The sequence below is a fragment of the Myxocyprinus asiaticus genome, chromosome 16 (assembly GCF_019703515.2).
Source record: "Myxocyprinus asiaticus isolate MX2 ecotype Aquarium Trade chromosome 16, UBuf_Myxa_2, whole genome shotgun sequence".
Taxonomy (NCBI): Eukaryota; Metazoa; Chordata; class Actinopteri; order Cypriniformes; family Catostomidae; genus Myxocyprinus; species Myxocyprinus asiaticus.
In genome coordinates, this window is record NC_059359.1 from 10,996,533 (window position 1) to 11,020,371 (window position 23,839).

General features: G+C 37.9%; 1 protein-coding gene across 1 annotated transcript in view; it reads left to right on the plus strand.

Annotated features, from left to right (window-relative positions):
- Positions 1-23,839, plus strand: part of LOC127453773 (neural-cadherin-like) — a 218,122-nt gene that overhangs the window by 133,878 nt on the left and 60,405 nt on the right. The window contains exons 6-12 of the mRNA XM_051720463.1: positions 7,529-7,778; positions 10,509-10,651; positions 12,504-12,676; positions 17,710-17,878; positions 18,081-18,251; positions 19,891-20,063; positions 22,927-23,094. Coding sequence (XP_051576423.1) covers positions 7,529-7,778; positions 10,509-10,651; positions 12,504-12,676; positions 17,710-17,878; positions 18,081-18,251; positions 19,891-20,063; positions 22,927-23,094 — 1,247 coding nt within the window. The remainder of the gene's footprint in view (positions 1-7,528; positions 7,779-10,508; positions 10,652-12,503; positions 12,677-17,709; positions 17,879-18,080; positions 18,252-19,890; positions 20,064-22,926; positions 23,095-23,839) is intronic.

Sequence of the window (23,839 nt, forward strand, 5' to 3'; positions counted from 1 at the left end):
AAAAGATGTGTTTTTAGTCATTTTTTGAAGACAGGGAGTGAGTCAGCTTCACGGATGGAGTTGGGAAGGTCATTCCACCAACGTGGTACGATGAAGCTGAAAGTCCGGGAAAGTGTTTTGGTGCCTCTTTGTGTTGGTACAAGGCGACGTTCCTTAGCCGACCGCAGGCTTCTAGTGGGCGCGTAGCTCTGCATAAATGATTTTAGGTATGCTGGAGCAGACCCAGTGACTGTTCTGTATGCCAGCATCAGAGCCTTGAATTTGATACGTGCATCAACTGGCAGCCAGTGGAGAGAGACAAGGAGTGGTGTAACATGCACTCTCTTTGGTTCATTAAAGACCAGACATGCTGCGATAACAAAGTGCATTTGAACAGCAGTGAAACACTTTCTTATGATGTGTTACATTCATACGAGCAGACTTGTCAGCAAATTGTCAGCTTTACGCTAAGCTAAAATGCTATTTCTAGCAATTTTACATGCACGTTACCAGGCACGATCATATTTTTTTATCAAGAAAATTCACGTTGGATCATAATTTCTTCTTTTCTAGTAAAACTTTTGATATTAGGGCAAAAATCTTATTCTTGATAATAATTTTTGTATTGTTTTCCTGTAAAAATATCTAAAAATCCTTAAAACAAGATCAATTTGATTTATCTTGTTTTAGAAACAACACTGCATAAGATGTTTAAGTTTTTCAGAGAATGTATTTTTAACATGTGTATTTTGTCTTACTGTACTGGCAGAGTTTTTATAGTCAAAACAAGTGAAAAAAATCTACCAGTGCTGAAGAAGTAATCCAAAGTATTTATAATACGTTACTGACCTTGTGTAATCTAACAGAATACGTTACAAATTAAATTTTACAGCATGTATTCTGTAATCTGTAGTGGAATACATTTCAAAAGTAACCCTCCCAGCCCTGCCCACACACGCGCGCGCACACACACACCCATACACACACACAGGCACATGCATGATCACACACTCACACAAATGCAACACACACTGCTGGTGCTTAATTGTCATGCAGTGTGTTTAGAGTATTAACGGTTAACACTTAAAGGAACCCCTCAGGTGCAGCTTGGAGATTTCACCTTGAGAGTCGCGATGGGAGTATCCCAGCATTAATGGGAAGCTTGATATAACTAACCCGTAAAAACTCAAAGGTCTGTCAAAACAAAAGTCCTGCTAACATGAAAGCACTATTCAAATGGATGCATGAAATTGAAGACAGAAAAATATAACTATTGTATAAAAATGTAATATTCAAAAAGTAGCAATAATATTCATAATAACAATTATGTAAAATTAAATGCTTGTAGTATTATTATTAATATTATTATTATTATCTGTAAGCAATATCACAAACGCAAGCAGCCTTGTGCCACAGGTAATCAGATTTTTTTTCATTAATGTTTTCATTAATACTTTGAAGCTGTGTTGTGCAGCATTTTATTTTACCAAAAATAAAATTGAATTTTTTTTGTAAATATATATATAAATATATATATATATACAGTGGCATGCAAAAGTTTGGGCACCTCTGGCCAAAATTTCTGTTGCTGTGAATAGTTAAGTGAGTAGAAGGTGAATTGATATCCAAAATGCATAAAGTTAAAGATGAAACATTCTTTTCAACATTTTAAGCAAGATTAGTGTATTATTTTTGTTTTGCACAATTTTAGAGTGAAAAAAAGGAAAGGAGCACCATGCAAAAGTTTGGGCACCCCAAGAGATTTTAGTTCTCAGATAACTTTTACCAAGGTCTCAGACCTTAATTAGCTTGTTAGGGCTATGGCTTGTTCACAATCATCATTTGGAAAGGCCAGGTGATGCAAATTTCAAAGCTTTACAAATACTCTGACTCCTCAAACCTTGTCCCAACAATCAGCAGCCATGGGCTCCTCTGAGCAGCTGCCTAGCACTCTGAAAATTAAAATAATTGATGCCCAGAAAGCAGAAGAAGGCTATAAGAAGATTGCAAAGCGTTTTCAGGTAGCCGTTTCCTTAGTTCGTAATGTAATTAAGAAATGGTAGTTAACAGGAATGGTGGAGGTCAAGTTGAGGTCTGGAAGACCAAGAAAACTTTCAGAGAGAACTCCTCGTAGGATTGCTAGAAAGGCAAATCAGAAACCCTGTTTGACTGCAATAGACCTTAAGGAAGATTTAGCAGACTCTGGAGTAGTGGTGCACTGTTCTACTGTGCAGTGACACCTGCACAAATATGATCTTCATGAAAGAGTCATGAGAAGAAAACATTTCCTGCATCCTCGCCACAAAATGCAGCGTCAGAAGTTTGTAAATGAACATCTAAACAAGCCTGATGCATTTTGGAAACAAGTCCTGTGGACCGATGAAGTTAAAATCTAACTTTTTCGCCACAATGGTATGCTTGGAGGAAAAAGGGTGCAGAATTTCATGAAAAGAACACCTCTCCAACTCTTAAGCACAGGGGTGGATCGATCATGCTTTGGGCTTGTGTTGCAGCTAGCAGCATGGGGAACATTTCACTGGTAGAAGGAAGAATGTATTTCATTAAATACCAGCAAATTCTGGAAGCAAACATCACACCATCTGTAAAAAATCTGAAGATGAAAAGAGGATTGCTTCTACAACAGGATAATGATCCTAAACACACCTCAAAATCCACAATGGACAACCTCAAGAGGCGCAAGCTGAAGGTTTTGCCATGGCCCTCACAGTCCCCCATTCTAAACATCGAAAATCTGTGGATAGACCTCAAAAGAGCAGTGCATGCAAGATGGCCCAAGATTCACAGAACTAGAAGCCTTTTGAAAGGAAGAATGGGTGAAAATCCCCCAAACAAGAACTGAAAGTCTCTTAGCTGGTCACGAAAAGCGTTTACAAGCTGTGATACTTGCCAAAGGGGGTGTTAATAAATATTGACCATGCAGGGTGCCCAAACTTTTGCTGCGGGCCCTTTTTTTTGTATTTTTGTATTTTTTTTATTTTTTTTTTGAAACTGAAAAAGATGGAAATAAAAAAAGTAAAATTGCTTAAAATATTAAAGAAATGTGTCATCTTTAAATTTATGCCTTTTGGAAATCAGGCCATCTTTTGCTCGCTTAGCTATTCACAGCAACAGAAATTTTGATCAGGGGTGCCCAGACTTTTGCATTCCACTGTATATTTTTTTTTATTTGATTAAAACTGTGTGTATCAATTTGATTAAACACCTTTTGATCATAACATTAATTAAAACATTTAACATGGAATCCAGAAAAATTCAAACGGAAAATGCATCATTTGAATCTGTAAGACTTTATGCGGTTCTTTTAATCAAGTCATTTTCTGTGTAATTTCATAAAAAATCTGAGGCTTTTTATTTGTTGATTATAGTATCAATTTAGTATCGATACCGAGGTACCAGGGCTGGTATCATACGAAGCCAAAATTTTGGAATCAGAGCAACCCTAATGCAAGTGCATGTATCTGGGTTCTTTTCATCTCCGAACCAAAAGTGACTGTATTAACAATCTGCAATCAAATGGAACAGAAGCTAATGAGCTTTGCACTCAGTGGCTGGGCGATCGTTCTCAACCAGCATTCATTTGTTTGAGATCTGAAGCCCCCGTATGCCCCCTTGCTGCCCACCATTTCAAAGAAATCCTCGCCTTCTCTACAGAGTTTCCAATGATTAACGATCCCTAATTAAGTCTTTTTTGTGCACAAGCTAATGGAAAAAAAAAAAGAAAAGCAACAGGGAACAAAACTGAATAAGATCTGGCAGACTGCATGCTATGTGAGGCAGATGCATAAATTTACAATGCCAACTGCATTTACGTATGCAATTCAATTATGTTTACATATTGCTATGCAAAGTCAAAACATGCACTGTTCTTTTTTCGCCCGTTTCGCTTTCTGCCGTATGCAAACAGAATGGTTCCTGCCTCTGATTCCAGATGGCTCCTCTGTTTTTAGTGTGGTATGCAAAACAACTTTCTTTTTCTGTCTGTGTCTTCTCTCTCTTTTGCATCTCTCTTCCACTTTCTCGCACTCGCAACATGGAAAAGCAGCAGGTTCACACAAACACCAGCTGGAGATGTTATTTGCTTATTAAATGTGTTCTGTTGTGAGAGGGAAAAAAAAGAACATAAACACGCAGCAATCGTCGGCTGTGCGAAGCCGAGCAGAAGGGAGAGAAGATTATTATTGTTGTTTACCTTAAAACGGGATTAGACTGTAAATTGGGTGCTGGCTTTTAATAGGCCCTAGCAGGAAGAGTAGTGCAGAGCACGCTCCAATTATTGCATGGAAAAGTTCTCGAAGAGGATTGAGTGCAGGGCAAAGCGACTCGCCCAACCTTAGCCCACCTACCTTCTAGCCTCCCTCTCTCTCTCTCTCTCTCCCCCAAGACCAACTGGTATGTGTAATTTAGCCCCAGTCTCTTGTCCGCGTGCATTAAATATGGTAATAGATAGCCCTAAGGGACAATGTATTAGGGCTTGTATTTTTAATGAACATTCTGTTTGAATCCTCTCCATAAATCTTCACATGCACGCACTGCATGCTTTGACACTTGTTTATACATGTGCAGGATGCTGAAACCCAACCTTGCCCGCCTGCATCCTATAGCTGCAACATGTTTTCCATCAAAGCAAAGGAGAATAAGACAGAGTGGGCACAAGCTAGAGAGAAAGAAGGCTGCTGCTGTATTTCACTACATCTGTGGACGCTAGCTATTTGCCTTGGAGATTAGAAGGCCATCATGTGCCCTGTAGTAAATGAGTGTGCTGGCTGGCTGGGTGTGATGACAGCTTGCCTACAGTATAATGATACAGGACCCTGACTTTGGCTGTGGGCCTAATGACAGCAAAGCCTTCCTCTACTTTTACTTCTGATATGCTCCAGTCAACTGCAGCTTTTCTCCATGCCACCAACAGATGGGCACTTAAGTTGATCAAATATAGAATTGGCCTCTGCTACATAGTTTTAATTAATATTGGCTCTATTAATGTGACAGCATGCTTAATTTAAAAAGCACTTACCGTCAGAAGTCCAACAACCGCAAATGAGTTGTTTTTGCCATGTTACACCTAGGTGAATCTCACAACACCTGTCAAGAAATTGTCTAGGTCATAATGTATTTCACCCTAAAATCCATAAAAAAATATATATATATTGCATAAAGAAATAGAAGCCTATTTTTAAGACCATAATTTGGTTTCATCTATTTTTTGAAAAGAACAATATATTATTTATATTTTTAATATTTTTACATCATGGTAGTATTTGCTGCACTGAATTTGATTTATGCTAATTAAAAAAAATAATAATAATATATATATATATTATTAAATTACTGTAATAATTACTGTATTGGAATTAGATTTAGAATTTGGGGCAGAAAATATTCTTGAAAATAATGTCATGATGCAAAAACTCTCAGTTGGTCCTAAAATACACTTAATTTTCTTTGCACAAAATATAATTTCTTTTTTTTTATTATTATGATTTCTTGTGAGATTCACCCAACCATGCCTGTCTTTTAAAATCCTGTCTCTACAACACATACTGTAAAAATTATATGTTAATATGATTTGAGTGTGATAAAATCAGGCATTTACAAGCATTACTGCATTTACCAAATTACAGGGTCTTATGATGTCATGACAATGTAGTTGTAATATTGGATATAACTTTACACAGATAAGGTTAGTAAGCGATTTTATCACACTAAAATCATGTTTACACGAATAATGTTTATGTCTTGTGGCTATATGTTTGAAACAGTGTGTATTTTAATGTTTACAGGCTGGCCCCATTCAATACCATTGTGAGTACCTTACTGTTATCACGATTTTAGCTTTTATATTTAAATAAATGATGGACGAATCGCATCACCAATGCTGTCAATTGAGCTTAACTTGTACTGAACCCAGAGCATTCCTTTAAAAATCTAACTTTTTCTTATTGGCTGTAATTTTGTAGCTTTGTGTAGCATTTTCACTTTCAGTCTAGACAGAACAATTACTTGATGCTGGAAACTTGTTAGGACTCGGCGTTACACACACACATGCACACACATTTTTTCATCCTCGGAAGCACACACACTCGGTTGGTCATAGTGACATTAAAGCTTGTAATTGAAAATGTATTGCCCCAAACTGAACATTTCAGATCTAATGAGAACATGACTATCTAAAAAAAATTATAAAGAAATGATGTAGAACTGACATTTGTTTGTCTGATCTAGAGTAGGGATGTGCGAGACGAGTCGACTAGTCGACTATACGGTTCTGATGCTGTCGACACTGGAATTACTAGTCGAATAATATTTCCCCCCATTAAACTGATCATCATTTTTTACACATTTACGTTTGGCTTTATATTTTTACAGAGCTGCGCATGTCATATTAATGTTACATATTTTAAATAGAATTAATAATACAAATATTATTTTAGAAAGAGGATATCTGGAGCAGATACAAAATACAAGCAAAAAACAAGCAAACTCAGCAAAGTAGTTATGAAATTACTTCTGTGGTGGTGTGGGAATCAGATTTCCAAACATTTGAAAGTCCCTATGGATGTTTTCACATTTGAGTCTTCTTTAAATCTGTGCATGCTTGTACGTTATTTTTCTGCTGTGCAGGCTTTTTTAAGCGCAGGATAGCAGCTTCAGGTGAGTCAAGTCCCGTCTTTCACCGGACCATGTCGACATGTTAATTTTGCTTATCAAAAAATGTATGCTTTTGATTAAGTAGCCTAGAAAATGACTTGATTCTTTTCAACGAGGTGCCGACTGCTTAACAGGTTAAACTATCTTTTGTTCTGTGCACGTCATGTTTAGAATACATTAGGTTTATTGTAGGCTACATCACAGGCCTATTTGTTCTATCCTATGACTACTTTTTTTTTTTTTTTTTACATCGTAACTGTTATTGGTTAACATTCTTTACCAAACAGCTGTCATATTAGATCAATGGCTAATGCACGACTGCACGTCAGTCAATCGATTTGACAATCTATCTGTTAACTATTTTCAATAATGTCCTGACTGTTTTAATATGTTAAGTAAAGTTTAAGTGGTGAATTCCATTTAGAACAGGCTGGGTTGCTCTATTGGTCCTGCACTATTCATTCAATTGTTTTCAATAAATATGCCTATTAAATATACGCTAACGTTGATTCAGTGAATGCGTATCACGTTCTATATTTAATGCACAATGATCATAATGCAAGACGAGCACGTCGCAGATAAATGCCCCTTTTCAGTGGAAATTAGCTTCGGATTTAGAATAGATTAATTATTTTAAATGGGTCGCATAAACGATTTCTTTTTGGTTTCTTTTTAGACCAGTCGACTAGTCGACTTCAAAATTTCCATTGAAACATCAGTGAAGTTAGTCGTTCAGCACATCCCTAATCCAGTGCAGATCACAGCCAAGGTTGTCGTCATAATAATTTCCCGCTGTGTTATTGCAAGCTGTTCCCCTCAGTCAACATGACCTGATGGTTAACACTGTTTTTTTTCTCTCTTTCTGTCTATCTCTGTCTAGTTCTGGCTCGCGACTGTGATACTGGCCTGAACGCTGAACTTTCTTACTTCATCCAGAGCATGGACTTTGAAATCTCCTCTCAGGGAGTGGTAAGCCCCAGTCAGAGGTTGGACTACGAGAGACCTAACCACATGTATGAGTGCACGGTGGTGGCTGTGGACAAGGGAACGCCCCCTCGCACTGGCACCGCCTCCATCCGCATTCGCATGGCTAACGTCAATGATGAAGCCCCCATCTTTTCACAGACTATGTATGATTCTTGATTCTTTTATGTCCTCTTTCCATTTCTTCTCTTGATTACTCTCTCTTTACTGCATGGCTTTCTGGAATACTTGATTCTGATTGGTCCATCACTAGGGCTGCAACTAGCGATTATATTGATAATCGACTAATCTAAAGATGATTAGATTGATTATTCGACTATTCAGGCAATTATTGCAACGATTAATCATTAGCTCTTAACCAACTATTCAGCTTGTGCCTCGACTTAAAATGTTGTATTAAACATGCTTACTAACAATAAAGAGAACAAAGTCATCTTATAAAAGTACCTCTAAATGACATTCAATGAATTACATGGAAATTCAGTGACAAATTAACTGCAAAAATCTTATCGTTATCAAGTGTTTTTGTCATGTTTTCCATTTAAAATTATCTAAAAATCCTTAAAACAAGATACATTTACTCAAGAAGCAACATTTTAGATATTTAGACTTGCTTTCAGAGAATGTATCTTGAATATGTAAGTGTAATTTGTTTATAAGTGTATTTTCTGCTAGTGCAGTAAAGAAAAAATTTACTCCGATTCCTATCTTGTTTTAAGGATTTTTAGATATTTTAAAATATTTAAATATTAAATATTGTATTCAACATTCTCCAATAACAATTTTTTCTCCTAAAGTAATTGTACGTTTTTTAAAGGAGCTTTCGATATTTATATTGGAAAACAAGCCAAAAAAGTCAAACCCCAAAAATGTTTTTGTTGTTGCAGTGTATAATGGGCTAAGACTACTCTCTCACCTTTATGTTCACTTCGATCCAACAAACTCTCTCTTCTTAACAGAGCTGTGTGTTGCCGATTTTCTTCTAGATAAGATACACACATTACACATATATTATGATTCACTACGTCGCAAGCCATAACGCTAAAATCTAGCTGCCAATGTGTGCGAGGAACGAGCGTCCCCGCACCAGAGTGTACATCAGCCGGGAGAAGATTCAATCTCTCCCCCTTAGATTGGCTCACTTCACGCAACTCGTCGAAGCAGAAATGCCAGTTTCGGAGTTTAAATGGCACGCTTCCTTATTATTTGAATTTTAATAGTGGATGCATTAAAGATATAACGCTGGGGTGTTTAATTATTAGACGCTCTGACAGGCAAGTTTTGCTCAAACGGCCAGTTACGGTTCCACTTTATTTCACGTCAGGACAACACAGCTTCTGTATTTACTTATTTGTATTTTTGTATAACAATTCCCTCATACTTTGCGATCTATATCACCTTAAGCTGTTTGGAAAGTTTGGAGTGCATCTGGACTGTGAGCTGTGTTTTCTTCCTCTCCTCAATCAGGCGCGAGCTGAAGTGCTGCTCTTGCGCGTCGTCATTAGCGTTTCAAATAATCTCATGTTACATTAAATGATCAAATGACTATTCGACAACTAAAAATGTTGTTGACAATTTCTTATTGTCGACGTTGTCAATAACGTTGACTAATCGTTTCAGCCCTATCCATCACGGCATTGTGCGGTTACATATTTACATGTAATGACCTCTAAACCAAGGGTCTTCAACAGGGGGTCCGCAGTAGTACTGCAGGGGGTCTGGAAATTATTGTTTGATCCACTTTGGTGGCATTTGTAATAATCACTCACGCGCACACGAGCGACAGCGAGAGACAGGAGTATGAATTATTAACATGTTGAAGTCCTTCGCAGCTGCATGCCAAATCTTAGTGTGACTAAACAGCGTAGTCAGCAGAAGCATGCAGCCCGGACAAACCCTTCACGTGGCCACCGATCATCATCGTGTCCCAGTCAAGTGATTTCAATAGATGCACTATTTTTTGTCTGTCGAATGTCTAATTAATTAGCAAATTGTCTTTTTAGTTGGTTCTTTTCAATTAAATGTTCAGAAGCTCCTAATCCAGTAACCACAAATGCCTGGAAAAGTCTTTGAGATTCATTGGTTAAAAAGTGTGGGAAACCTGTGAAATAATTTCAACTTAAGCAAAATAAACACCTTTAGGGTGATGACCCATCCGCTTCATATTGGGGTTCTGATCACTTTGTCTTGTTTTATTTCGCAATAATGACCAGCTGACTGTACATTATTTCTTATCTCATATTTCACTACTTCATTCTGTGCTTTTTTTTTTTTTAGTTTTTGTTGTCTATTTGGTTCTCCCCCTTTTCTCTTTTTCCCCAAGTTACCGCCCACATTCTCTCTGTATTATCTCTGTTTTGTATCTCTTCCAACCCTCTTTGAGCGCCTAAGAATATACAGATCTGAGTTTTACACTCTTTCTCAGTTGTATGAGTCACAATGGGATTTCAGGAGAACAGAAGCGAGCAAGAGATGGTCGTTGTGCTGTACGACTATGGCATTTATTGAATGTAACCAGAGGGAGAGGCAGACATTTGGTCAGATTCAGCAGAAAGACAACAATCACAGTGTTGCTAGTGAGCTGTTAAGTCTACACACAAGCTCAGCACTCTATTTGAGAACAACATTTTCTCCCTTGGTAGAATTTTGGGAGAAGACATAAAAGAGCTGGTGGTGTATCATCATTAGAGCTGCAGTTTGTGTGTGTGTGTTTATGTAAGAATTTGCTCTGGTTCTTCTCAATGTAGGGACTGCGTGGTTGTTTGTGTGCACCTGGGATACACTTCAGAGGCCTGGTAGGGGAAGCAGATGGTGGGTCTGTGATGTTCGGTGCTTGATCTGTCTATCTCTCTGTCTCTCTCCCCCTCTTTCTGCAGCTATAAAACCTTCCTTTCTGAGGATGCTGGTCCTGAGACACTGGTGGCCATTGTGCATGCCAAGGACCCAGATGGGGACAGCGTGACTTATGCTATCACCGGGGGAAATGAAGACAGCAACTTTGAACTCGACAACCAGAAGGGTGAGTAGAGTCAGAGACAGTATAAGAAGGACATGGGCCACTCGTAGAATAACAAATGGGAGAAATAATAAGACTTATTATGGCAGCTGTAGGACAGGAAGTCCTGGCACTAGGCCTTGGGGATGCTGTCTTTAAAGGGTTAGTGTAAGGGGGTTCAGTGGAAAGGAGGAGGCGAGAACCGGCTTGACAACTTAAATAATAATTTAATGAACAATTTAAACAAAAAACACACAACTGAAAACACACAGTACAGCTGCCTGCAATTCTCTCTCTCTCGAACTGTCATCCCCGGCCGCCTTTATCCCTCGTGCGCCCCATCAGGCTGACTGGGGACCGGGTGTGTCTCATTCCAGCCCGGCCCCGCCCTCTTCGCCTCTACAGTTAGTTCACCCAAAAATGAAAATTCTCTCATCATTTACTCACCCTCATATCATCCCAGATGCGTATGACTTTCATCCTTCTGCTGAACACAAACAAAGATTTTTAGAAGAATATTTCAGCTCTGTAGATCCATACAATGCAAGTGAATGGTGACCAAAACTCCAAAAGCTCTGGGTGAGAACAGACCAAAATATAACTCCTTTTTCACTGTACATTTTGACAGCAAAATTATGGTGATCGTGATTTCAAGCTTGTTACACTTCATATAGCGCCATCTAGCATTCTCCGCATGCATCAGTGATTAGGAAGGGTAATCAAGCTTGAAATCATGATCGTGCCTAGAGACTGTGTGACAAGATGTACAGTGAAAAAGGAGTTACATTTTGGTCTGTTCTCAACCAAACCAACTGGATCGCTTCAGAAGACATTGATTAAACCACTGGAGTCGTATCAATTACTTTTGTGCTGAGTTTATCTCCTTTTTGAAGCTTTTGGAGTTCTGGTCAACATTCACTTGCATTGTATGGACCTACAGGGCTGTGATATACTTCTAAAAGTCTTTGTTTGTGTTTAGCAGAAGAAAGAAGGTCATAAACGTCTGGGATGGCATGAGTGTAAGTAAATGATGAGAGAATTTAAATTTTTGGGTGAAATATTCCTTTAACAAGGACATCCAAATCTATCAAAAAAACTTTCCTCCTCCTGTCTTCACAACAGATACTTTAAATCATTCATTCAATACCACGCTTGTGGTTTTTGTCGGGAATACAAACACCCCTCTTGTTGTTTTTGGTCTATAGCTCAATCCCGATGCACAGAAGTACATTTTTTTTTGTGTGTGTGCACACTTGTGTGTGAATTGTTTGACTATGTTTTCATGCCTGACTGGCTGTGTGCTTTCAGTCTCAAGGTTAAATTTGTTTGCAGTGTTTGGTTTTCGTTTGTTTACCAGCACATTTTTGCCTGAGAGCTGGAAAACAGTATACTAAAGCTCTCTCCTGTCTTATCAGCTTCTCTGCATGACTGTTCTACCACCCAATCCATTAGAGGCCAGCGCAGAGTGATGGCACATGGCTTCTGCACTCACAAAGCTGTGTAGAGTTGTCACTTCAAAAATGTAGCGGCACTTTTTTTACCCCTAACCTCCCACTTTACTGTTGTTTGGTGAACGTGCAGCCATTAGGAGCCTATTTTGTGATATTGCAACATATTATGCACAGTTGTCTTTCATTCTTTCAAAGGGATAGTTCACCCAAAAATGACAATTCTGTCATCATTTATCACCCTCATGTGTAATATTTCCTTCTTCCGTGGAATTCAAAAGGAAATGATTGGCAGAATGTAAGGGACTGTTAACCTCAGTCACCATTCACTTTCATTGCATATTTATTTCCATACACTGAAAGTGAGTGGTGAATGAAACTCTTTGTGGCAGTCCAGCAAAATTAGAATAGTATTTAATTTTTGACAGGCATCATCAAACTTCGCCGCAGCCCTCCACCTAAACTTCGTGGGCCTCAGTATGTCCTCAACGTCACGGCAACCGATGACAACTCAGCTGGCGGGTCACTCCCTCTCAGCAGCTCCGCCCAGGTCATCGTTGGCATCAATGACATCAATAACAACAAGCCAGTATTTAATGAGGTGAGGCTGAGAATATTCTCTTGCTTTTTTATAGCACAGGAGGAAAACCTAAAAAGTAGGAAACTTTTAATCTCATTGCTGTCAAGGAGAAACTATTAAGAAATAAAAAGTTCTCATCTGCAATAGTTTTTTCTTTGCTATGTGTTGATGTATGTAACTAATATGAAATTTAAAGGGTCAAGACAGGTTTTTAACTTTAGCAATAATTTTAGTTAAAGAAAACTTTAAAACTGTATGTCAGAATCCATTTCTACTGAGAGATATATGACTTGAGAGACTCAGAGCTCACTGAATAAGAGGACACCAAGTAGAAACTATAGCAAAAGTGTGTACAGGAGAAGATCCTGGCTTGCCGAAGTGGATATGAGAAAGGAATACAAATACACTCTCTCATTAAATCTGCCTTGCATGAAGTGCCTGAGGCTCTCAATACCGGTGACACTGTGAACACCTCACTAATGGCAGTGTTCAGGGACAAAAAGTAAAGAATGATGGGTAAGAGTTGATATACAGAGAAATGAGAGCGTGGAAGACATAAGATGAAATGAGCAAGTAAAACAGAGTGTAAATGAAAGAACATGAGTGAACTGAAATGCAGCAATGTAGAGATGGCATGCTGGATTATTATAGTTATAGTTTCTCTAGTTATTATTTTTATTTTATTTACTATTTTGAATTTAATTTTATTACTAGTTAGATTTAATTGTTTAATAAATAGTTTATCTTTGGAAAACAACTAGCTTTGGTTTAGTTTTATTTTTATTTTTAGTATTTAGATTTCAGCCCCTTTACAGCACCACAAATCATTTAATCTGCCTATAGCTGCATTTCCATCCAAATATTTTTATGTGTGTTTTGAAAATTGAAATGCTTGATATGCGAATAAACTCTCAAAATTTGCATAAAATGTAATGCGCTAGGAGGGGGTGGATTTTGTTTCGCATTAGTTAAAATGCACATTAAAATGATGGAAATGGCTTATTCACATGAACGATGACGTATCATGACCATTTGTAAAGTGCAATGGCAATGCGCTCGTCGGGTGATATAGGTGTGCGAGAGCTTGATGGGACTGGATCAACGAAAGGCCCGACCATGGCACACAATTCTTCAAACGTAGCCCTGGTCAGTCGAAAGTGCTTCACCCACAGATCGTCATTAAAGTGGGTCCTCAAAATCCACCAGAACTTTTTTGAGCGCAGGCGCTCCCAGGTATATGGAGGCTGTCAGCGAATGGGAATAGTCATTTGAGCTCTCATTATGTGAGCTATTACACTTAGTCTCCTGGCAGCATTTAATAACATAATGTAGAATTGCTTTATTACAGCAAATACAACTCTCCCCGAAGCAAAGAGGACGTTCAGCTGCTTCATGACAAAAAGGCAGGCTCCCTCAAGATAATGCGCATTTACAGTTCATGGAAACGCGCAATGTTTCGCATTTTCTTTAGTCGAATTTTCAAAAATGCGTATTAAAAATGTGAAACATTTTGATGGAAACACAGCTTATGATGACCCACAATGTGATCAGAAAATGCAGCAAGTGAACTGTTATTGATTGTTTTACGTGTCAGTCAGAGATTAGCTGCTTCGTCTAACTGGGTGGTTCTTTTTTCAGAATACACAAATAGTTTTAGTAAAACTTGAGAGATTTAAGATCATCCTGCATTGGGGGCCTGGGTAGCTCAGCGAGTACTGATACTGACTACCACCCCTGGAATCGCGAGTTCGAATCCAGGGTGTGCTGAGTGACTCCAGCCAGGTCTCCTAAGCAACCAAATTGGCCCGGTTGCTAGGGAGGGTAGAGTCACATGGGGTAACCTCCTCGTGGTCACGATTAGTGGTTCTTGCTCTCAATGGGGCACGTGGTCATTTGTGCGTGGATCGCGGAGAGTAGCATGAGATTCCACATGCTGTGAGTCTCCGCGGTGTCATGTACAACGAACCACGTGATGAGATGCGCGGATTGACAGTCTCAGAAGCGGAGGCAACTGAGACTTGTCCTCCACCACCCGGATTGAGGTGAATAACCATGTCACAACGAGGACCTACTAAGTAGTGGGTATTGGGCATTACAAATTGGGAGAAAAGGGGAGAAAAAAAAAAAAATCATCCTATGTTACTTGAAAACACAACAACAGAAGTAATTTTCTCCATAAATGTTATTGCTTTTCTGCTTATATTTTAGTGCCAGTGGGAGAGCTTCTCCATGCAGGCCGGTAGTGCAGGAGGGCTGTTTGTGTGAGTGTGGAGGGAAACACTTTACAATTAGGGTCCATTTTTTAACATTAGTTAACTACATCATTTAACATGAATTAACAATGAACAAAATTATTTATTAATCTTGGTTAATGTTAGTTTCAACATATACGTGTACATTTTTTAAATCAAAAGTTGTATATGTATCAGATGCACATAACGTGCTATGAACTAACATGAACTAACAATGAACAATTTATTTTTGTAAACTAACATTAACAAAGATTAATAAATGTTATAAAAATATATTCTTCATTGTTAATTCATGATACCTAATGCTTTAAATGTTAACGAATGGAATGTTATTGTAAAGTGTTACAGTGTGTAGGGTGCAGAACTGCGTCCCTGTTCACTCTACCTAAGCTCCACAGGCCCTAATGCTGCTGCTGCTACAGCAGCTGCTGCTTCCTCCTCTTCTGCTGCCCACGAATATTTCAAGGGAGAATTACTTACCAGCACAGGGGATGTATATGAAATAAAGCACAAAGTGAGCCCCAGGGGCAACATCTGGCCCTGTTCCTTCCTCTCACTTGCTCTGTGTTTGCATGCCTAGCTGACTAGAGTCAGTCTTTCCTTCTGTATCTCCCTTTCTCCCTATCAGCATCAGTCCTGTGCTTAGAGCTATCAAGCCAGGCTATGGCTCTGGTAATTAATGTTTGGAAGTATCTAACTAAAAGTATCAACACTACTAACCTAATTACCCTGTTCAAAAATAGTGTAGCTTTTTCCAAGCTTCCAATGGATAGCTATGTAACATGACGAAATGCAACATTGCTGCTTTTTATTTTTTTATTTTATTGTGCACACAGCTCTACAGCGAAGGGAACATTAGCAATAATCAAACATGCTTTCCTTAAAACAATTCTCTCTCTTGTAGATAGTGTTGGGAAGTTCGAACGCTTCATTTTAGTAAATCAGTTTGTTCGGACAGTTCATGTAAATTAAATAAAAGATCAGATTTGAATAGCAAATTCGATTATAGTGAAATATTTAGTAAAATATTGCTGCTCATCACTGTTTTCCAATCATAAATCAGGGCATTTTCCAGCTATGTTAGTTTTTATTGTAAATGTATTTGTATAGTGCTGTCATCTAATTGAGATCCTTGTTGTTTTTGTTCCAGGTAAATACCGCTTTGATTGCAAAATATAATATATAATCTGATATTTATATATTTTAAAAGATATTGCCCCCTTAAATAGCTTCAATGTTGTTAGCTACTTTTTGTTAGTAGTTAACCACTTTTGTAAAAGAATATAGCTTGACTGCAGTTAAACTACTTTGAAACTGTAGTTTCATGATATTCATACTTTAAAGTACTTCCCAAACACTCCTGATAGTACGGCCTCATCTTGGCCCCACACCCCCTTCGATGTTCAACGGAGTGCAAACCCTCTCCCTGCTTTGTAGTCGCTAGTTGCTGGTGCTTCTATTTGCACCACAAATTACAGTAATAGACTATCTGTTCAAGTCTTTTCCCTAGCTAAACTGAGAAATCCTCTCTAAGCCCTCTCTGAAGGGTTTGTTTGTGTGTGTGTGTGTGTGTGTGTGTGTGTGTGTGTGTGTGTGTGCTGAAAGACAATGAGAGGTGTGAAGTGCAGTGTGTGGTGAGAATTCTGTTCAGAAGCAGGGAGGGGAGCTAATTCCAGCTTTCAGCCCTGGTATCGATCTAGTCATTTGATTAATCACCTTAAGTTGATATGCCATTCCCTTGTGGGCACTACTCACCAGGACGCCCCACCAGATGCACACTCTGTAATGAGAGCAAGAGGATGGGGTGGAGGCCTCAATTATGAGCGCTTGTGCCCCTATTATTATAGAGTAGTGGGACCTCAAAAGACAAATTTATAAAACACTTTATCATGGATATATTCTTAGGGGTAGTTAACACTGAATGTGTTTTTGTATCCGTCTGCACTCTTTTAAAAAGCAAGTTTATGTAAACATACGCTAATAGATGTTTTTGACTTTTGCGCTGTGTTGCGCTGCTATTTCAGCGCCTCCCACAGTAGCGCCATGTTGTTACTAATGTAAGCATGAACTAGAATGGTGCCTTTGAATGAAGTGGTGCGTCTCACAGTTTTTTCAGCATCTCATCCAGGAGTGGTGTGTCAAGTTAAAAGAACTTTAAGTTTAAAAAACGCTTGTCGAGACTTCTGCATTCTGTTCCATTCATTGAGCTGCGTCTAGGTTTTTAACTAAAAATTACGTCTGAATGGCCCCTTATTCTCTTGCTCACTCTCTCTCCTTTTCTATCTCTCTTTTTACTCTAATGAAGTGTAATATCCATCAATCTAGTGCTGACAAATGAATATAATTTGAGGTCTTATTGTACAGTATGTAGAGTCAGAGTTTTGAGTTCACTTAAAAATGAAAATTGTCATTATTTGTTCAAAACAAATACAAAAATCTTACGTGGAACTATAAATGAGATAAATGAGATCAGAATGTCCAGGCTGCTCTTTTTTTTGTGACAAAAGTGGACAGAGATTTAATTGTTAAGCTCCAAAATTGACAAATTCCAAAATACCTGTACTTACAAAAACATCAAGATTTTACTTTTTTTAACATCAAGATTTTAAGTTAAAATGTATATCAATATATAAGGGAAAGTGTGTATTTTAGGTTCTATGATTGTTTAATCACCTTTTTGCTTTTTGCCGTTCTCTTAAACTGCTATCGCTGCTTGATATTTCATGCAAACTACCCACTTTTGAGTATGTGTGTCTTTCTAGTGTTGTGTACCTCTGAAAGTGTGGTTTTGTTCCTTCAAAGTGCCATAACTACAGTGTGAACACTCTAGTCCTGGAGAATCAGCCCCCAGGCACATTCGTCCTGCGCGTGCAGGCACGCGACGCTGACACCGGGGTTAATGGGGAGGTCAAGTACGGGATCATGCAGAGAGAAGGGGCCTCACCGGGATTCACTATTAACCCTGATACAGGTGCACACTTCCTTCCTCATCAGATCATTCTTGATTATACGCAATCAATGCAACCCAAAAGCTTTCACATTTTTCAAGTCAGCAAATAGACATTAACTGTTTATGAATATTTACTTCAAGCCATTTAGATACATAAAACCTGGTGTGAACAGGTCTTAAATACAGAAAATACTAATCTTTGTTCATTTTGTGTTTTGAGCAGGTGTGATTAGTACGGTGGCAAGTTTTGACCGGGAGAGACAGAGGGAGTACACACTGTCGGTCACAGCTACAGACCAAGCTCAGGAGCCCCTCATTGGCATCTGTCAGATCACCGTCCTCATCGCTGACCAGAACGACAACGACCCAAAGTTTGAGAACAGTCGCTACCAATGTAAGAAACACTGAAGTGTCTCTTTTGCTGTTAGCTAGAGTTGAGGTTTACCCTAAAGGCAGTGTGCTCTTCCGATGCAATTCCTAAAGTACTTTTTAAAGAACTTTTTGGCTTTTTTTTTGTGGAGAGTAGGTACCTGAAAGGTATTTATAGAACAGCAGTTCTTAACTTATTTAGCTTCAGGACCCAGATTTTACATTGTACATCAAGCGGCGACCTTACACAATCAAAATTGTTTATCATACAAAATTGAATGTAAATGGTTTCATGCTCTCAGCAGTCAATCATTCACAGCACAAACACATTGTAGCCGACACAAACCATTTTTATCTTGCAAATGATGTAGTCTGGGTCGTATCATAGTTTTCGAGGATGAGGGCTTGTCACGCAACCTGCCCATGTTGGCATCTACCTAATTTGGCTAGCTTCTACTAAGTGACAGATGATCTTGCACCAAAATATTATTGGATTTGATTGGACACACAGCCTTTGATGTCAATAACAAAAGATATGGGAAATGTTTTCTCTCCCTCAGTCTATTTATTTTGCTATCCTAACAATGGACTATAGTTAGTTGCATTTTATTATTTGCATTCAGGATTATTTTTTCCCTGCTGTCTCTGAACCTATCAGAATATACCCACCAGTTGTAGAGTACACTACATTTTTAGATTTGTTACATAGTCATACAATTACTTAAAATTCTCCAAATGGTGTCATACAGAGAGACTCAAATCTTAAGATATGTTGGATATATGTCTTATATCTGTTTTGCTTGGTATTCAAATGCTCTTGTGTTTAATCTGTCTAGCATACCTATGGTGCTGACAAGGTGTGTGTATGTGTGATGTATTGTGTGTAATTTGTATTTTTTGTTTTGTCTTATGTTTAATTTGCTTAGTGTTGTTTTGTTACTGTGCGGAAGTTTTAATTGTGACCTGCCAGGGGACTGCAGATGAAATTTAGTCTTAGGCTAAATCTAGTACAATGCATCAAATGGAAACATTTATGTTTAATATTGTACATGGTCCCTTATAAATAAAATACATAAATAAAAATAAATAAATCTTCTGTTCATTGCCATATTTATAATGGTGAAAGCGAGTTCCAGCTCAGGTTTTAGCTGTAGACTCTTTAAACATTTATACGTAGACCTTTAACATTGCACTTATAGGCAATGGCAAGGATTTTGCAAGCTTAACAGATTCTCAAGTCCAGGGTTCCAGAGTGTAGTCAATACACATTAAACCTCAATATAAAAAAATGCATTACAGTCTGACCAAGGTGACCAGTTTTATAAACACATCGCTAATCACTTTCGAATCTAATGCAATCCTGGAAAGCTTGATGAAACTAAAATGTTCTGCTCTCTTCTGAGAGATATGTGTTTGTTTATGAAGTTTGCAAATATTGGTTCAGTAAGCTTGATGTCAAAATTCCTTTTCATCACATTAAAAGCTCTACTGAGAAAGCTCATTAAGAATTAAAAAGAAAGATTAAAACATTTCTGGGATGCAAATTCATTTTTTTCATTTTGGCAGTGAATGGATTTTAATAGCATCAAGCATTTCTTGTTGTTCTTAGACTGTTATTTGTTTTTGTTGATGTCTGCGTTACATGTTAACCCTTTCTTTGCCAGACTTCCTGCGAGAAGACACGCCAGTTGGCACCAGCTTCTTGAGAGCAGCGGCTCACGATGATGACCAGGGTACCAATGCAGCCATCATTTACTCTCTCTCCCAGCAGAACCCAGCTTACTTTCACATCAGCCCTAGTACGGGATGGATCTACGTCAACCACCCCATTTCACAGGTAGAGATTCATCCACACACACACACACTTATTTGAAGATACTATGCATAATTAATGTAAAAATGAAATGGCATCCGTGACCCATTTTACTTCCATAATCTGAAGTATATCAAGTGAAACAGGATATTCAACTGAAAAAAAAGTAGGATAAGACCTGATTTTATCCATCAGGAAACAATTGAATTTTAAAAAGTTTTCTCTAAGTGACAGTTGATTGGAGGGGGAGGGGTTTAAAAATAATAGAGCTTGGTGACATCAGCCGAAAAGGAAAATCATTTCAGAGATGAAGCAAGTTATTGTATTTTGATGATAGATCATTTTCATATCAACCTGAAATCTGGATGGACAGTATTCCATTATTATGCATAAACTAGAGCTGTCGAAATTATCACCTTAACACATGCAATGAATTTAAAATGCTTAATGCATAAATTTTTCTTTAACGTGATAAATGTATCATCCAATTTGACATTAGATTCTGATATTTTATTCAGCTCCTTGTGAGTTCTGAACACTGGCTGGAATAAGGCTGAACCTTTGCAATGTGTCAGGGGACATTACATTGACGTACACACTACAAATACACACACAACAGTGATTCTGTGTTAATGATCAAGTGATGGAGAAAGGATCTCTTAACTGTAATTTTTGTACAAAATAAACCCAGATGAGATAAGCCGCATTTATATGACCCGCTGGAGTGAAAGTGCATTACCTTAGTGTCGTGTTGCGCTTCCGTCTTTTTACCGGACAATTTGGATGAAGTGTCACAGTGCCAGCGCTAAAAGCGAAATAATTGGAGTTTCAAGTAGAGTTCAAAGCGGCGTGAATCATCTAAATGCAGCTTCATGATTGCTCTAGCAAAGTGGATAGCCAAGATTAATATTGTGGAGGATGAGAGTTAAATATATTTAATGCCCATTGCAATGAATACTCAACTTATAGGAACTAGTTCTTTCAATTAATCAACCTCCCACTTACAGTTTGGAAAATGTTTAATTCAGCTTGAATTATTACTTTAATAGTCTTTATACTGTGGAATGCTTTTGTTTTTATAAAACATTATTTATTTTCCAAAAACAAACTAAATGCATTTTAACAGGAAAATAAGTATATATAGTTAAATTATAATACTTTTAAAATCTGCGATTAATCGCAATTAACTATGAAAAATCATGCGATAAATCGCGATTAAATATTTTATTGACTGACAGCACTAGCAAAAACACATTTATGATTTCCAAGATTTATTGCTTTAGTCAGGTGGAAGAACAAAGTTTATTTTTAAAAATCTTGTTGATTTAATAATTGAATCATTGAGAACCATTATTTTTCTTTTCCATTCTTCTTTGTTTTTATCTGCCTCTTGCAGAATTTTTTTTTATTGTTCCATGCGTTCGTGTGTGTGTGTGTGTGTGTGTGTGTGTGTGTGTGTTTGTGTGTGTATTGTTTGGTCTGGACAGAAATGCCACCGTCTTTTCTGCCCACGATTGGCTCTCTCTGTCATTTCTACAGTGGCTATATAAGCCTTTACAGGTTGGGGGTTGATTTGACATTAAACAAAAAGCTCTATGCATATACAGGGAAGTGGACAAAAAGACAGGTTGTGCTCCAGTGATGTCTCCAGGTTTTATTTGCAATTACATACACTAAAACTTGCTACATCATGTTTATAGAGCCATAAGTAGGGTCAGCATTCATGTAAAGCATAAGAGACATCAAATCCAACACTACGTTGCTTTAAACCGTTTTCATCACTCTTAAAGATCCCATGAAATTAAAATTTTGAATTCTGTACTTTAAGTCCATATCTATTAGCTTTGAGATTATTTATATGTTAGTGTACGTCTAAAGGTTAACTTTTAGTATATATACGCATGCAAAATGTACAGTCTTTCTCTTTTGTGAAAAAGGACCAAAAATATTGATGAATCATCTTGCACCTCACAGATTTTTATCCAATTAATTGCTCTCTAGAATGAGAATGTCCCTCCCGCTAATACCACCTGTAATCAACTTGCATGTAGCAAATCACGATTCATTGTGGTAATGCAATAAAAGCCTATTAGTTATTTTTTTTTTAAAAAGAGAGAGACATGCCCTTTGATATTTCCCGCCAAAACAAGAAAACTGGGCTCAATTTTGCAGTGTTCATTCTAATTTTCCCAGAAACCAATCATCCCCACATTTCTTTCTCTCTTCGAGTGATTACCTCAGAGCAGGCCATTAAGGTGTTTTTGGGCCTAGCCCATGTTTTCATTAGCCAGTATGGCCAATCTGTGTCACATATGTCAGATTGGATCACTTTCAGAGAGGCAGACAGTGTCACCCACACTTAACTCACCTGTCTTCAAATAGACAAGTTAAACTGGCCCCTTGCTGTTACCTATTCCTGCCTTCTCTCATTTGACGTCTGTCTCTTTCTCCCTGCCTCATTCTTTCCCTCTGTCTGACCTGAAAAAGGCAAAATATTGGAGCAAGTTAAGCAAAGTTTTAGTGCTGACTCAACCTTAGAAGTGCTTTTTCATTATTAAGTGAACAGGAGTCATTTGAATGAAATGGAATATGGTCTATGAGCCAAGTGTCATTTTCGTTCCACCAGCCCTCAGTCTTGAAAGTCAAATTATAAAGCATAAGTCAGGCTTAGCTGCTGTACATGGTATTATGGATGTCAAACATCCAATGAATAATGGAGACCAATTCTTTAGGTGGAAATATCAGGGATTTCTCTTGTATTTGACAAAAAAATTCTCCTGTATCCAGCTGTATCAGTGACATCCTGAATTATTTCAGTGTATGTTGATATGATAATGTATTAAAACCCCCCAAGCTGAATTGTATCACCTGTCTCTTGTTCTGACAGACATCACGGATCAGTCAGCAGATCATTGCTACAGATGGAGGGAATCGGAGCAGCTTGGTCGACCTCACTGTCATCATCACCAACGTTCACAACCAGCCCCCGCAGTGGGAACAGGCAGAATATTGGGTCACAATCCCAGAGAACACACCACGTGACTCCAAGATAGTGGTGAGACTTTAATTTACTCTAGTAAGGTTACTAAAGTCATTACCAGGGTCTCCTCTTTGCTTTCTGTTGAGTGTAAAAAATTATAAATACACAATAGAACCAAAGAATAATAAATAAAGCATATTTAGTGCTTTTTAGAAATTGCATCAACGGTCCTAATGGTTATTAAAATGATGTATTACACAACTCCTTGGAAAACTTGATTCTGATTGTTCTTGTTTTACTTTTATGTAAAAATTGTGTTTAATAGCTTGTCCTCTACAAAGGACCAAAATCATCATGATATTTGAATATGAGTCAATTGGAGATTAAACAAAATGTGCTTTTATAAGTAGTGTAGGGAAAATTAGCTTAAAAGTGCTGGTCTCATGGTGTTGGACTTAATTTTTGATGTTAGTCCTCAGCTTGTGATAATTAGAGGTGAGTGTCTGTGTGGGTGCCTCATGCCGCCCCCCGCAAGATGCCGCCTTGGGCAACTGCACATGTCGCCCATGCCTAAATCCACTACTGTTTTGAGTGTTGAAACTGTGTTGTATTAAATAATATTTTTTATAGTGTTTAGGCTACTATTGTATTTATAAATATTATAATTTATTTTTCGAAAGACCAGCTACATTGACCTAACCACAGAAATAGGAAGCTATTATTGTCTTATTAGCTTATGGCTTTACATTGTACATAGATGTTAGGAAATAACTGCAAACTGGCACTTTTATATGAATTTAACAATGCATTTGATGATTTG